Source organism: Halichoeres trimaculatus, unplaced genomic scaffold (genome assembly GCF_033239565.1).
Source record: "Halichoeres trimaculatus isolate MK-OKI-2021-1 unplaced genomic scaffold, fHalTri1.1 fHalTri1_scaffold_19, whole genome shotgun sequence".
Lineage (NCBI taxonomy): Eukaryota > Metazoa > Chordata > Actinopteri > Labriformes > Labridae > Halichoeres > Halichoeres trimaculatus.
Genome location: NW_027437197.1, coordinates 6015603 through 6030086, shown reverse-complemented (window position 1 = coordinate 6030086; position 14484 = coordinate 6015603). Strand labels below are relative to the sequence as shown.

The window sequence follows — 14484 nt, the reverse complement described above, 5'->3', positions numbered from 1 at the left end:
GAGAGCCAGAATCTGACTCTGAATCAGACACTAGTAGTGCTCAGCCTCGTTCCTCACCGTCTAGTAGTAACTAATGAGATTTGAGACTCGACAACGAGCGGGAAAACCCCTGAAGCTAACTACGCTGAACGTATTTATACCACACCAGCAGCGGGGGCGGGGTCATGCTAATGTGGCCCGTTACGTCACGCGGCTATGATTTCTGACCCGCCCATTAAATCCTGAACACAGAAATTTTGGAACACAGTTTGAGAGCCTAGCTCCACAATTAAACCCTACATAGTAAAAAGACTTTTTTCATGTTTGAAGGAAATATATTTATGACCTATTTAATGTTTGAATTTGCTTTGCATGGACTTAAAACTTTTTTAACATTTAACCAGGGCTCTCAAGTTTTGAATGCAGACTAGGGCAACATCCCACCCCACCCACCACTTGTGGATGACAGGAATAGGAGTCTTTCATATTATTTATATCGAAACCGGTGTGGTTGCTGTTATAATAACTGCTCAGGCTACAAAAGTATGATGCTAGGCACCAAAAATTAAACCATATAGAAAATCTTTATTAAATTTCTGTGTATGTTAATGTGCCGTTGGAGACCATCGTGCAATACGGTTCATTCCAACATTCAATACCTTTTTTTTTTTTTCTACAGACGCCTCAATCCACTGCTATTTTAGGTGGTGCCAATCCTTAACATATCAAAACAATAAATACTACATAATTATAAAAAGAAACTCGGCAAATCTTCATCATCAATAACATTTTGCCTTAAAAAGACACATTTTCCGGTTGAAGTTTCAATAGCGTTCTCATTTTTAAATTTGTTGATACTGAATCACTTCTCATGTGTCCTGGACCTCCCCTCACAACTTTCACAGCTGTTAGTTAGTTTGTAAAAGGTCATTAAAAACACTGAGACCATAATCAGGGGCCAGTCGCTATAAATGTGCTTTTTTTCAACTTGGAATTTCAGTGGCTCTGTCTTTTTTTGGTCTTGTCTTTTATGGACAAGAAATCACCTCTAATGTGTCCTGGACATCCTCTCAACGACGGTAACAGCCACACTTTAAGTGAAAGATATCAAGCCTTTAGTCCATAGAGCAGATCGTGGCGGCATCAGATGTGTCATATCTATGATGCGTCACAGCTCGTCAGACATTTCAGAGTTTCCCTTATGTTTATATGCCAGGTAAAGAGAGATCATAATGATCTTTCACGAGTCCAAGTCAAGTCTGAAGTCTCTCTGCGTACATTTTTTCAGCATGAGAAATACAATGTGTGGCGGGAGTGCGTGACAAAAAACCCAAGAGTGACTGTCGTGCTCATTGTGTGACACTTGAGAGCCCTGCCAATGGTTGAAAGACTTTTATCATGCTTTAAGAAAATACATTTATGACCAATAAAATGTGTTTAGAAGAAAATGTCTGAATTTGCTTTACATGGACTTTAAACTTTTTTAACAATTAACACTTCAGAGAGGACTCACTTGCTAACAGCTTCCAGGTTAACTTCAAATAGTTTTTACCTCTAAACTTAAGACAAAAAACAAGAGGATTTTCTCAAATGTTTTAAAACTTTCCAGCGTAACGACATACTTACCAATTGGCACCATTGCTAATTCAATTTCTGTGAAAAAGGAAGAATGGACAGCGAGTTACACACTTGAACAGACAAAAGCTGAACAGAAGCAGAAAAGGTGCCGTCTGACTAGGAACTGTACCTTTGCCAGACAAATAAAGCTCAGCTGTGCTCTTAGCCTCTCCTCTGGGCTCCAACCTCACAATCACTGAGTACACGCCTACACGGGATTATTAATGAAGACGTTTAACACTCAGGTTATCAGAACAATGAGGAAAAAAAAATCTCTCTGTGACGTGGGAATTTGGGGCTTGATGGCACTCTACACACCTTCGTCTTCAATGGTCACATTTCGGATAACCATGAAATGTCTTCGGCCCTCGCTTGTGAAGTTGTACTTAGGGCTCTCTTTCAGTTCCCAGGTGTCTTTGTACCACGAAACGATAGCATTGTCGAAGGACACCTCACACTCAAAGGTGGCCGACTGGCGCTCGTTGACTTCGACGTTGTGGATGCGTTTGGTGAAATGAATTTGTTCAGCTAAAACAGATAAGACGTGAATGGGTAAACGCATCACAACTGGGAATGTATGACAAAACTCAATGGTAGTTTTTATCGACACAACATCCACATGTTAGCAAAGATGATCACAAAGAGATATGGAGCGGTTAAGATGACTGGTTGTTCAGGGGGGGTAATGGATTTGAGTCAAGATGGACTTGGGAAGACAACGAAGAAGACGATGACGATGACGGTGATGATGATGACAGACGTGTTTGCGGGGTAATCCAGGAGATGAGAGGCATGAAGAATGTTAACACAGAGAGACAAATCCCAGAGGAAAAAGAAAAAAGAGGGTAAAATCCAATCTTGACCATTAGTCTCGGAGTTTGATGAGGGGATTCGAAAGAGGTTAGTACACGGGCAGAGCATCCACCACGTCTAGAAGGTTGCAGGACTGTTTCCAGGTACAAACCTTCAACCCAGAGGTCAGCAGAGGACTCCAGGTGTTGGTACCTGCAGGCGTATCTGCCCTGGTCTTCGGGCTTCAGGTCTCTGATCAGAAGCTTCTGAACCTTGTGTTTCACCTCAGACGAGAACCTGCCCTTCATCTCTAACTGCTTGCCGTTTTTAAACCACTGAGCCTTTACATTAGGGATGGACAACTGACAAGATAGAGTACATGTCTGTCCTTCCTTACCCGATGTGTCCTGCAGATGCTTTTCAACCTGGGGCTCTGAAAAACAGGAAATAAATGGAGTCTCAGATGTGCTCATGTTTTTCTGTTTTCCCTTGTTTCAGGTGTATCACATCAGTACTGACCCATGACGGTGAGCTTGGCGCTGGAGATGTGAGGCCCACAGACCACCCGGTAGTTGCCCTGATCAGATGTCTGACACTTCTTGATCTTGAGCAGGTGGCGGTCACTAGTGATGCTGATGTCGTATTTGTCATTGTTGTCCAGTTTCTGTGTTCCCTTGTACCAAGACAGGGTGATCTCTGGGTAGTTGATCTTGACCTCACACTCAAACACAGCCTCCTTGTCGGTGTAGACAGACTGATCTGAGATATCCTTCACCACAGTGACAGGCTGCAGGAGCAACAAGAGAATTAACTCAGTATGGCTGAAATCTCTTGAAGCTGACAGGTTGTAATTGTTGGTGTGCTTATACAGTGGGGAAAATAAGTATTGATCGCGTCAACTTTTTTCTCATCACTTTTATTTCTAAAGATGCAATTCAAACAAAATTTCTACCAGACATTAGTGTTAACTCAAATAATCCACACATGAAAAGAAATCACAATGTTCATGTCCATAAATAATGACTTTTGTGGAATTAAGTGCGATAACACAGGAAAAAAGTATTGTTGTCCTGCTGGAAGGTCCAGCCACGTCTCATCTTCATCATCCTGGTGGATGGCAGCAGATTCAGATCAAGAATTTCCCCATACATGGCTCCATTCATTGCTCCGTCTATTATATGAAGTTTGCCAATACCATGAGATGAGAAACAACCCCATGCCATGATGCTTCCACCTCCAAACTTCACTGTTGGTGTAGTGTTTTTTGGCTGATGTGCAGTGCCATTTCTCCTCCAAACATGGTATGTATTATGACAGCCCAAAAGTTCAGTTTTGGTCTCTGACCAGACAACATTCTCCCAGTATTCTACAGGCTCGTCAAGATGCTGTTTAGCAAACTTTAAACCAGCTTCAACATACCTTTTCTTGAGGAATGGAGTCTTGCAGGCTGAGCGTCCATAGAGGCCATGGCGGTGGAGTGCATTGCCTATTGTTTTCTCTGTAACAATTGTACCTGCTGCCTCCAAGTCTTTCTGGAGCACTTTCAGGGTGGTCCTTGGCTCGTTGAGTACTCTTCTGACTATCTTTTTGACTCCCTGGTCAGAAATCTTCAAGGAGCTCCTGTGCGTGGCCTGTTGATGGTAAGGTGGTGCTTCTTCCACTTGTGAATAATGGCCCCAACGGTGCTGACTGGAATATTCAGGTGCTTTGATATAAGTCTGTAACCAGTTCCATTCTGATGCTGAGCAACAATCAGGTTGTGAATGTCTTCAGAGAGCTCTTTGCCTTTACCCATCATGAGGTGTGTGGTATTTAACTGCTTGGTGAAAAAACAACCTTTTTTATAGGACCATCAATTTGCTCTTGCCCAGCTGATGTTGGTTTGCACTAATTGGAAGTTTGGGTAATAATTACTGACAGATTTCAGGTGGTATGGTGCATTTCCTTGCCAAAGTGTACAGCCTTTCCATGGTGGGTTCAATACTTTTTCCTGTGTTATTGTACTTAATTCCACATAATTATTATTTATGGACCTGAACGTTGTGATTTCTTTTCATGTGTGGATTATTTGAGTTAATACCAATGTCTGGTAGAAATTTCTTGCTTGAGTTGCTTGAGTTGCAGCTTTGGAAATAAATGTGATGAGAAAAAAGTTGACATGTTCAATACTTATTTTCCCCACCATAGGGGGATATGAAAACAAACGCATCCTGACCTCTGTGCGCTCCATCCTCTTCTGCAGGTCGGCCACCAATCGGGCCATGTCCTCATCGGACTCTCTGTCACCACGTTCTGGTTCCTGTCAACCACAACAACAAACTCATCATTCAGCTCCACCTCTGCAGAAACACATGGCACCATATGTATGTAAAGAGAGGAGTTACCGGTCTTCCACTTTCTTCAGCCTTCTCCTTCTTCAGCTGCTCGATGGCCTGCAGCAGGCCTCTGTAGTCAGTGATGCCGTACATTCGGGCGTATTTCTCGTACTCTTTGGGGTCCACATTCCTCAACAGCTCAACAATGTCAATGTCCTTCTCCTCTTGTGGACTCTTCTGTTTTGACGGTGTCCTGAAAACAGAAAAATTCACACAGATTAAAAACATAACAGGTAAACAAGGAGGATTAAAAACTTTTTAATTCAGATAAACTCACTTCTTCAGTTTGGCTCTGAGGTCTCCCTCCAGTCCTGCTGCCTCTTTCTTCTCATCTACGTGCATGTCGGCGCTGCACTCGATCTCTCCGTGCTTGTTGGAGGCGACACACCTGTACTGACCCGAGTCTGATTTGGTCACCTCTCTGATCTCCAGTTTGGCCTCCTGGCCCTTCTGCTCCATGGAGATCCTGCCGCCGTGTGTGAGCTGCCTCCACTTGCCCTTCATCCACTTCACACTGGGGATCGGGTCACCGCCCACTTTGGCGATGAAGGTGGCTGTGCCCTCTGAGAAGGAGATGGTTTAAGAAACATCTTGAAAAATGCATCAATCTCTTCTGGCTCCTTACTTCTGCTGTAATAAACATGTTTCATGTGTATTTTTGTGACTCTTTGGAAGAGGACCAAAAAATGATGTGTCTTACTCTCAGTGACGTGTGCAGTTTTTGGCTGCTCGATGAAAAACAGGTTGTCCAGTTTTTTGGCCGGGGCTGCAGCTGGTGCTTCAGCTGGAGCTGGAGCTGCACCTGGTTTTTCTGCAGCAGTTAAAAAATAATAATTTAACCAACTTTAAACATTTAAAATCATTTAGTCTAAGTGATACTATAGGCGTTAACTCATGCAAACATTTCTTGCAGCAGCCTTTGGTCATTTTCTGCTCTTTTTACCTTTGACAGTGACTTTGGCCTTGCAGAACTCACTGCCTGCCTCATTGGTAGCCTTGCACAGGTAATCTCCAGAGTCGTGCTTGGAGGCGGAGCTTATCTCCAGAGACGCTGTCCCATCAGAGAAGCTGATCCTGGTGCTGCCACTAGACACAAGGTCCTTCCTGTCCTTCATCCACTGGATCTTCAGAGGAGGAGAGCCACAGACGTGACACCTGAGACTCAGCTTCTCACCCTCGTCCACGGTCAGAGGTTTGAGAGGGACATCGAACACAGGGGGCTTCTTAGCCTCTGCAGGAGGGAAAGAAAAACAGGTTGAAAAAACTGGATCGAACAAGAATACTTATCCTTTGATGGTTTTATTTTTTATGTTACATTAAATAAAGCTCAGTGCTTAAATTAGAGACGCCACATGATTTAATCATAAGATTATTACGCATTTATGACTAGAAAAGTACATTTAAAAAGTCTGAGTGTTTTTATTTTTTTTTTACATTAAACCCTATTTTGAAGTTAGTTCAATTGGATCAAGTCTGTTTCAGCTGGGTGAAAATTTTCTCGATTAACACACTCAAAGAAGGTAAAAAGTTTGAGCAAAATGAGTTACAAGACGAGTCTCGAAGTGTTTTTTCTATGTCAGAGCTGAAAAAACTAAAAACCTCCGCCTTTTGTATCTCAAAGATGGCAAAGAATTTTTTTATTTGCAAGAAGGACCAAGGAAGAGAAAAATATCTGATACCTTTAGCTGTCATTGGCTAGTGTCCATCAGTCTGATTACTTAATATTAAGGATGTGATTGGTTTGTGTGTTCAAGGAAGAGTGGCTCTTACATTCTTGATCCTCCAAAACTTGTCAACCTCAGCCATAAACCAAAATCTGTGAAACATTAGCTAATCGATCTTTTATAACCCTGCTGTCATTGTTTCTATAAGATTTCTGCTGTGTTGAGTTTGACATTTCTTCAGCGTAGATCCACCTGAGATTCCCACGGTGAAGTCGCAGGAGGCTCGTCCCGCCTCGTTTGAAGCCTGACAGGAGTACATGCCGCTGTCGATCACCTGGCTGCTCTTAATGCACAGCACGGCCACGTTACTCTTAAAGCTGATGTCATATTTATTGGAGCTGTGGATCTCTGTGCTCCCTTTGAACCAGCTCACTGAGATGGGCTGAGAGCCTGACACTCTGCCCTCAATCTTCACCAGTTTGCCCTCCAAGTCCTCAATGTTCTCCGAGGGCTTTTTAGTGAACACTGGAGGGTTTTTACGCTCTGAAAAGAAGAAAGTGGCTTGAAGTGAGGAGGAAAAGTGGTTAGTTTGTCACAAAGAAACGCCCTCAGAGGGGCTTAGTGTTAGACAAGAGTGGGCTGAGGTGACCTGAGTGATACCCAGGTTAAATACCTTTCACCGTGATGTCACAGGAACATGAATCCTTCCCCATGTCGTTGGAGACGTGACAGAAGTATTTGCCTGTGTCGGCTTTGTCTGCCTTCATTATGGTCAGGTGGGGCGTGTTATCCACACAGCTCATCTTATAATTGCCCCCACTGCGAATATCTTTATGGTCTTTGGACCATGTGACTTTTATAGGGGCAGAGCCGGTCATGTGACACTCAAGCTCAATGCTGTCGCCCACTGTCACCTCCCTTGGTGTCAACTTCCTGTCAAAGACTGGAGGGTATCGTGGTTCTGCAGAGTTCATGGCAGCGCGAAGATGAGACAAGAAGAAGAAGAGGAAGAAGAGGAAGAAGCTTTAGATAAACATTTCTGTGATCTTACAGAGTTTGACAGTCAGGGCTTATTACACCTGATCAGATCACACATAATTTCTCACTCTGTTTCATTATTTACAGTTTAAAAGTTTTGATGTGCTGAAACTTTAGTCCTACTTTCACATAGTTTGTGTTCTACATCATTTCCTAAATTTCAGGGTTGAAGGTTGAGAAATCAAACATCCTTCTGTAAATCTCTTGTATAGTCTGCTGTGTCTAATACAGGGGTTCCCGAACTTTTAAGCCTGCGACCCCTAAAGTAACGGTGCCAAAGACTGGCGACCCCCACAATTACTGTCAAGTCAATTTGCTAAAGAACTTAGTACAATTAAATCATTGTTGGTCTAAAATATTAAATAAGGAAGTATTTAATAAGGTAGTATTAAAATAAAGGGTTAAAAAGGTGTCTTAGTTATTAGATTTCATCCAATTTGCAACCAAATATAGATAAACGACTTGATTTGAGTTGTTTTGATTTATTTATTTATTTATTTTTATATCTCTCAAGCTGGCACAAACGTCAAAATCATTCATAAATCATGAATCCATACAATCTTAGGAGGATAAATAAAACATTTAGGTGATAATATCACAAGGAATTGATTAAAAGGCGTAGATTTCCTGCCGGAAGGGTTTGACTGTCTTCGTCTGACGCACCTGAAGCAGGTGAGGAGTGCGCACCGAAGTGTGCCAGACGGCGCTCCTTTAAAGTTTTACGGCTAAAAAGAGCCGCTGTACAGAGGATAAACTGAAACAACTGTTTGTCCTCCTTATTACAATAAATGAGAATAATACCACGGTGAAAATGATAGAATCGTTTATAGATATTTTTTGATCAATTCTATAAGTAATGTTTAAAATGAATTACTCTCCCAGTTTAAGAAAAAAGGAATATCTAATTTAAACTCAAAGAATTATCTAAAGTTGAAAAAAATTAATGAAGTCATTTGTAAACTAAGACAGATAATTGAGCTTTAATTCAATTTAATTCTTCGTCTACATGTTGTATATTTGTAAGTATTATAAATTGATAAAGATGCACCCTATCTGGAGTAAGACTATAGGATTCTGAATCATCTGGCGACCCCCCCTCTGCGTTCTGCGACCCCTCCTTTGGGAACCCCTGGTCTAATAAAATGCACACTATAACCCAGTCCCTCTTTTATTTGTTACAGACCTTGCAGAGTGAGTTTAGCCCTGCAGGAGGCTGAGCCCACACTGTTGGTGGCGACGCATGTGTACTCTCCAGAGTGCCTCATCTCTCCACAGCTGATCTGCAGCACGGCCGTGTTGTCATCGTACGTCATGGAGAACTCTCCTCCCTCCCTCAGAGGCTCACCGTCTCTCAGCCAAGACACATCGATGGGCGAGGAGCCGGCGACACGGCACTCAAACCTGACAGGCAGACCTTCTGTCTGCTGCAGGCTGGTGATCTTCTTCGGGAAGGATGGAGGAGTTTTGGCCTCTGAGAAAAGACAAGGAAAGACAGTCAGTGAAAAGATTCAGAAGACGACAAATGTCACAGGTTTGATCATCAGGTGTTACCTAGCACATTAAGTCTGCAGGTTGAGGAGGCGGAGCCAATGCGGTTCTCCGCCTTGCAGGTGTACTCTCCAATGTCAGACTTGGTCGCCTTGCTGAGCTTCAGACAGGCCACTCCCTTTGAGTACTCTAACTTACAGGTGGGGCTGGATCGGACTTTACCGTCAGCCTTGAACCAGGACAGCTTGATCTCAGGTGTGCCTGCCACCTGACACTTCAGACACACGGCGTCTCCGGCTGTCACCTCCATGGGCTCCAGGGACTCCACAAAGTACGGAGGCTCTGAGGTCACAAAGACAAGCTGGTCAGACTTCAGGAAACGTGTGTGAAAGTAGGACATCTGGTGGTCAGATGAGGTACTGCATGCACCATGGCTGTAATTCACAACCTCCTTCTTCTAGTCTCAGTGATAGTCTAAGCTAGGCTAAGTTTTTGTTGTTCTTATAATGTTTTACTAACTAAAATTGTTCAATAAACCTAAGATTAACTATTTCAATAAGTGAACAAAAGTCAGACTAACCGAGGATGGACACGAAGGCCTCGCATGTGTCCCGTCCAGCATCATTGGACACCTCACAGGTGTATCTTCCTCCTGCCTCCTTGTCGTCTGTGCTCAGACACTCAAAGATGCAGGAGCTCTCAGTTGTGGTGATGTTGTATTTGTAAGAAGCAAAGATCTGCTGTCCATCTTTGTACCAGTTAACAGTGATTTTAGGAGAGCCACTGTACGTACACTCCAGAGTCAAAGGTTTGCCTTTCTCCACCGACACGTCCTTCAGTCTCTTAGTGAACGCTGCCGGCTCTGAGGGACACAAAGTTTGACAAATAAATGCTTTGATCAAAAAACTCATTAAATAAGGACAGCATTAAAGGTCATGTATCTGAATGAAATGCCATGTTTCAAACAGCAAACTGACCTTTCACAGTGAGATGAACGGGGCAGTTCTCTTTGCCTGCGTCATTTATGATCTGACAGGTGTACTCTCCTGCATGAGAGCTGTCCACATTGAGAAGCTCCAAAAGAACCTGGTTTTCCTTCAGGGAGAAATTGCAGTTACGTCCAGTCACGATCTCCTTTGTTCCTCTGAACCACTTCAGCCTGAGGGGGGCGCTGCCTTTCACCATGGCTGAGAAAGTCACGTTAGAGCCTGGCATGGCCTCCACTGGCTGCGGTGGTACCACAAAGGATGGAGGCTCTGGATGGGGAGAGATGGTATCAGAAATCAACTGAGGTGAAAACAACAAGCTTTCAAATAAAATAAGGGACTTGAAGCACTTTGTATCCTTTCCTGTACTTCATGTGATATTTGATTAATCAGATTCAATCACATTTTATCAAGACTGGCTCTGGAATATCAAGTTTAGCCAGTAGGTATGTTGACGCTGGTATCAAATGTCTATACCATGATGTACTCAGCTGTCCAACTTGAAATCTAAGACGTGAGAAAGCAGCTGAGGTCTAGAGCTAACGTAGAGTTATGTGCCAACATATGCAGATATCTGCTTGTAAAGGTTAATAACAACTAAAAATATGTTCCTATGATAGCCAAGAAGTCCCAATATTAGATTTTATTCTACGTTTTCTTCGTTACATGCATATTTCTCCTGCTAAGAATAAAAAAAATGAATCCCACTTCCATTTAACAAACATTTGATAAGTTGTTGTCTTCTCCTCTTGATGACAGACCTGCAAATCTTGATTTTTATGTTTCTGCAAATTTAAGACCAATTACAAGAGAACGAGTTCCCTTTTCAGCCAGATACTCCTGAAGGAAGGCAGAGTAAAACTTTTGAGTAGCTTATTTGGATTTCTTATCTCTTTCTTTTTTTTTGGTCCAAACACTAGATTGTAAATAATACAGTGCATTGAAAAGAAAGTGCTAGCTTAAAGTTGTTTATCGCTATCTGCTGAGCACATGTCTGACCTTTGATCACCAAAGAAGCCATGGTTTCACTGGATCCTGCTTTGTTGACGGCTTTACATTTATACACTCCAGAGTCAGACAGCTTCAGCGTGGGCACTTTCAGCGTGCAGTTGTTGTCACTGAATGAAATATCGTAGTTTGGTCCGGTGTGAATTTCCTCCCCATCGTGGAACCATGAAATGGTGAACGGTGGCGAGCCGGACACTTTGCATTCCATTTCTCCAGCATGTCCAACGACTGTGTTGCAATCCTTCAACTTCCTTGTGAAGTTTGGTGGGATGATTTTGTCTGTTAAGAGAAGTGGCAAAGATTTGTAATTGCAATGAGATAAATATAAGAATAAACGTTATGTTGTTAACAGGGTTGGGTGTCAGCATTACTTTAGAAATGTTTAAACCATAGAAGAAGGGACTAACCTAGAACTGTGAGATTGATTTTACTCAGATCCTTCCCAACCTCGTTCATGACCTCAAAGGTATATTCTCCGGAGTCCACCTTCTCAGCAGAGAGCACATTCAAGCTGGAAATCATCCTAGAAAATGAGATTTTGTATTTCCTTCCAGATGCCAGCTCAACACCGTCCTTGAACCACTTGGGATACAGCTCTGGGGTTCCACACACTTTGACCTCGAGGGCGGCGATATCTCCAGCGGTCACGCTCAGGGTGTCAGGCTTGTCCACGATCTTGGCAGGTTCTGGAGTCAACAGAGAGGGGGCAGAGGGTTTTTTTTGTTCTTTCTTTAAAAAAGCCTGTAGGAGGACACAGAAACCTCAGGAGAAAGAGAGAATTATATGATTACAAACCTAGAACAGTCAAGTTAGCGAAACACTCCACACTCCCAGCATCGTTTCTGAGTTGGCAGGTGTATTTGCCTGCTGTGGTTGCATCAGCCTTAAACACTTTAAGAGCGACCTTGTTGTTCTCAAAGGTGATTTTCCTGTTGTCACCGTCCCTGAGAATGTGATCCTTGTCTTGAACCCAGGACACAGTAATGGGTTCAGAGCCTTTAACAGTGGCCACAAGGGTCACCTCCTCTCCCAGTATCACTGTCATGTTTGACAGTTTCTTCACAAACGACGGTGGCTCTGAAGAGAGGAGAAAAACAGCGCAAAAGGGAAAGTCAGCAAGGTGACAAGGTCATTTGAAAATCTATTACTTGTGATTTTCAATTTGAGACTTTTCGCAGAGACTACTGACCTCTGAGTTTAACTGATGTCTGGCAGGTTTCGCTTCCTACACTGTTTGACACTTTGCACTCGTATTCGCCGGCATCTGAAGGCTCTATTCCAATGACATGCAGCGTGGCTGAGCTGCCTTCGCTCACCATCTTATACTTCCTGCTCTCCATCAGAGGTTTCCTGTCTTTGAACCAGGTGATCTGGAACGGAGCTGTACCGCTCATCTCACAGTACAGACTCACGTCCTTACCCTTCAGCCCTTCAACCGGCTGAGGGACTTTGACAAAAGATGGAGGCTCTACAAAAAGATCAGGAAACTGTTATAGAGAGCAAACATGGGAAAATAACCCATAATGATATCTTAAAGCTGAAAACTGTAACATTGCATGAGCTGTCTCAGTTTTCATTGGCAAAAGACCAAAAGTCAAGGTGGAGGATGTAGGAGGTTAGTCAAAACTGCAGACATGTAAATGTTTGAATGACAAACCTGTGAATATTGGAAACATCAGGTAAATTTGCATTTTATACTTGGTATATTTAGGGGTTGAAGTTATTAAAGGGTGAAAAAGGAAGTGAGGGTTTGTTAGGACTACAGTTATGATAGTAACTTTGTGTTATGAGTTGTAAATATTTGATTAAACTGTGGTTAAAATGGCAGAGCTGGTGATAAAATGTTAGATAGAAAGCTGGTTTGCAGAGTGTTAAATGAATAAAGCTTACATTGTTTATCAAGTAGAACATGGTTACAGGAAACTTTTATGATGGTACAATCATAGAGGTGGACTGGTTAATATGTCACAGTTGATAAAACCAAAAAAGTTTACTTCTTAGTTTGCAAGAGATACACTTAAATTAGCATGATTTTTAGAGATAGGAGTCTGGACTACGGTTCAATTACTTTTTGCACCAGATATGAGTAAGTTCCCCACTAAACACCATACTGATCATAGCTTCGGCAACCCAGAACAGATGGCTAGCTTATAACTATCTGATAGTACTTGGGCTTACATGGTAAAGCTACAGTGTAATTTTGTTGGGGCCAAAGATGGTGGTCCTCTGAGGGTCTAAGTGATGAATCTAATGGCGTAGAGTTTATGGCATTTAAAATGTTATTTGTTCTTAGAGTTGATCTGGACTAAAGAGATTTCTGAAGTGTTAAGGTCGACCAGGATCAGTAGAGTTAGTAGATTTGTACAACAATGAACTGCACCTGAAGTACCAGACTCGTGAAACTTATTCCTGCAGTTAAGAGTTCAGGGCTGAGGTAGAAATGTTAGGACTTCAACTGTCATAAAGAATTTTGTGAAGGAAGGTTATAAAACTAGGTATGTGGTCATATGTTGGATCTTTAGTGGACAATGCTTGGTGGTAGAAGATTACAGAGACAAGTCTAAAACAAAGACCACTGACGATGGAGGACTTTGAGAACAGATTTGCAATCATCTTCCAGGGGTTGGCTGGTGGATGTTGGATTGAACGAACATAAAGGATAAATGTTTGGGGGAAGGGTGGATTAGAGCAGTGTTTCTCAAATTGTGGTGCGCGGACCACTAGTGGTCCACCAGTGCCCCCTAGTGGTCTGCAAAGACTGTGCGGAAATAGTCTTTTTTTTAATGGAACATTCACAAAAAAAGAGAGGGTGGGGATGCAAGTTGTTAGGCTACTACACAAAATTGATAAAACCTACAAAAAATGGTTCATAAAAGCATTGAGTAATTTAATTTAATCTAAGTACTTAAGTATTTAAATACTAGAAATTTTAAGTATTTTGGAATAATGTATCAGAAATGTAGTTATACTCAGATTTCCATTTTCCCCCTTATTCTAAAATAAAACGACAAACAAAACACCAAACTACAAGGAAATTAGTGCACTTTTTTACTCTAGTCTCTGTCGTTATGAAAAAAAAACTTGTTCTGAATAAAGGGAATTAAATAAATAAAATGTATAATTATATTATAAAAATAATTGGCACCATTTTCAAAATAATCGTTAGTTGCAGCCCTGGCAAGTTGTAACTTGTATGATTCGAGTTTAGAGCATATGAGTTTGTTCTCTGGGATGTTGTTCTGGGGCTATTTAGCTTGTGGTGGTCCACAAGAGTTTTCTGGGGGAATTAGTGGTCCTTGGTCTGAAAAACTTTGAGACACACTGGATTAGAGGGGTTATTTAGCAAAGTTGACAAAAGGGTATGCATCTGCAAACTGGTTAAAAATGGGTAAGTTAAAGGATAAATGTTTGCGGGGAGGGTGGATTAGAGGGGTTACAGAAGTGTGTTGCAGGATTTATGTCGGAAAGGTTAGCCTCTAAATGACTTAGTATCAGTGGATTGTTAAGGGTTACGACTAAGATTCGGGTTTTTTTGTT

The 14484-nt window shown here is 42.2% G+C and overlaps 1 protein-coding gene across 1 annotated transcript in view; it reads right to left on the bottom strand.

Moving 5' to 3' along the window:
* Nucleotides 1-14484, bottom strand: part of ttn.2 (titin, tandem duplicate 2) — a 178306-nt gene that overhangs the window by 110359 nt on the left and 53463 nt on the right. The window contains exons 65-84 of the mRNA XM_074694523.1: nucleotides 12137-12415; nucleotides 11743-12024; nucleotides 11355-11633; nucleotides 10939-11226; nucleotides 9931-10209; nucleotides 9534-9815; nucleotides 9017-9295; nucleotides 8649-8936; nucleotides 7101-7388; nucleotides 6680-6970; nucleotides 5707-5994; nucleotides 5464-5574; nucleotides 5041-5326; nucleotides 4773-4956; nucleotides 4604-4687; nucleotides 2908-3175; nucleotides 2561-2821; nucleotides 1915-2124; nucleotides 1727-1804; nucleotides 1606-1632 (exon numbers count right to left, since the gene is read on the bottom strand). Coding sequence (XP_074550624.1) covers nucleotides 1606-1632; nucleotides 1727-1804; nucleotides 1915-2124; nucleotides 2561-2821; nucleotides 2908-3175; nucleotides 4604-4687; nucleotides 4773-4956; nucleotides 5041-5326; nucleotides 5464-5574; nucleotides 5707-5994; nucleotides 6680-6970; nucleotides 7101-7388; nucleotides 8649-8936; nucleotides 9017-9295; nucleotides 9534-9815; nucleotides 9931-10209; nucleotides 10939-11226; nucleotides 11355-11633; nucleotides 11743-12024; nucleotides 12137-12415 — 4632 coding nt within the window. The remainder of the gene's footprint in view (nucleotides 1-1605; nucleotides 1633-1726; nucleotides 1805-1914; nucleotides 2125-2560; nucleotides 2822-2907; nucleotides 3176-4603; nucleotides 4688-4772; nucleotides 4957-5040; nucleotides 5327-5463; nucleotides 5575-5706; nucleotides 5995-6679; nucleotides 6971-7100; nucleotides 7389-8648; nucleotides 8937-9016; nucleotides 9296-9533; nucleotides 9816-9930; nucleotides 10210-10938; nucleotides 11227-11354; nucleotides 11634-11742; nucleotides 12025-12136; nucleotides 12416-14484) is intronic.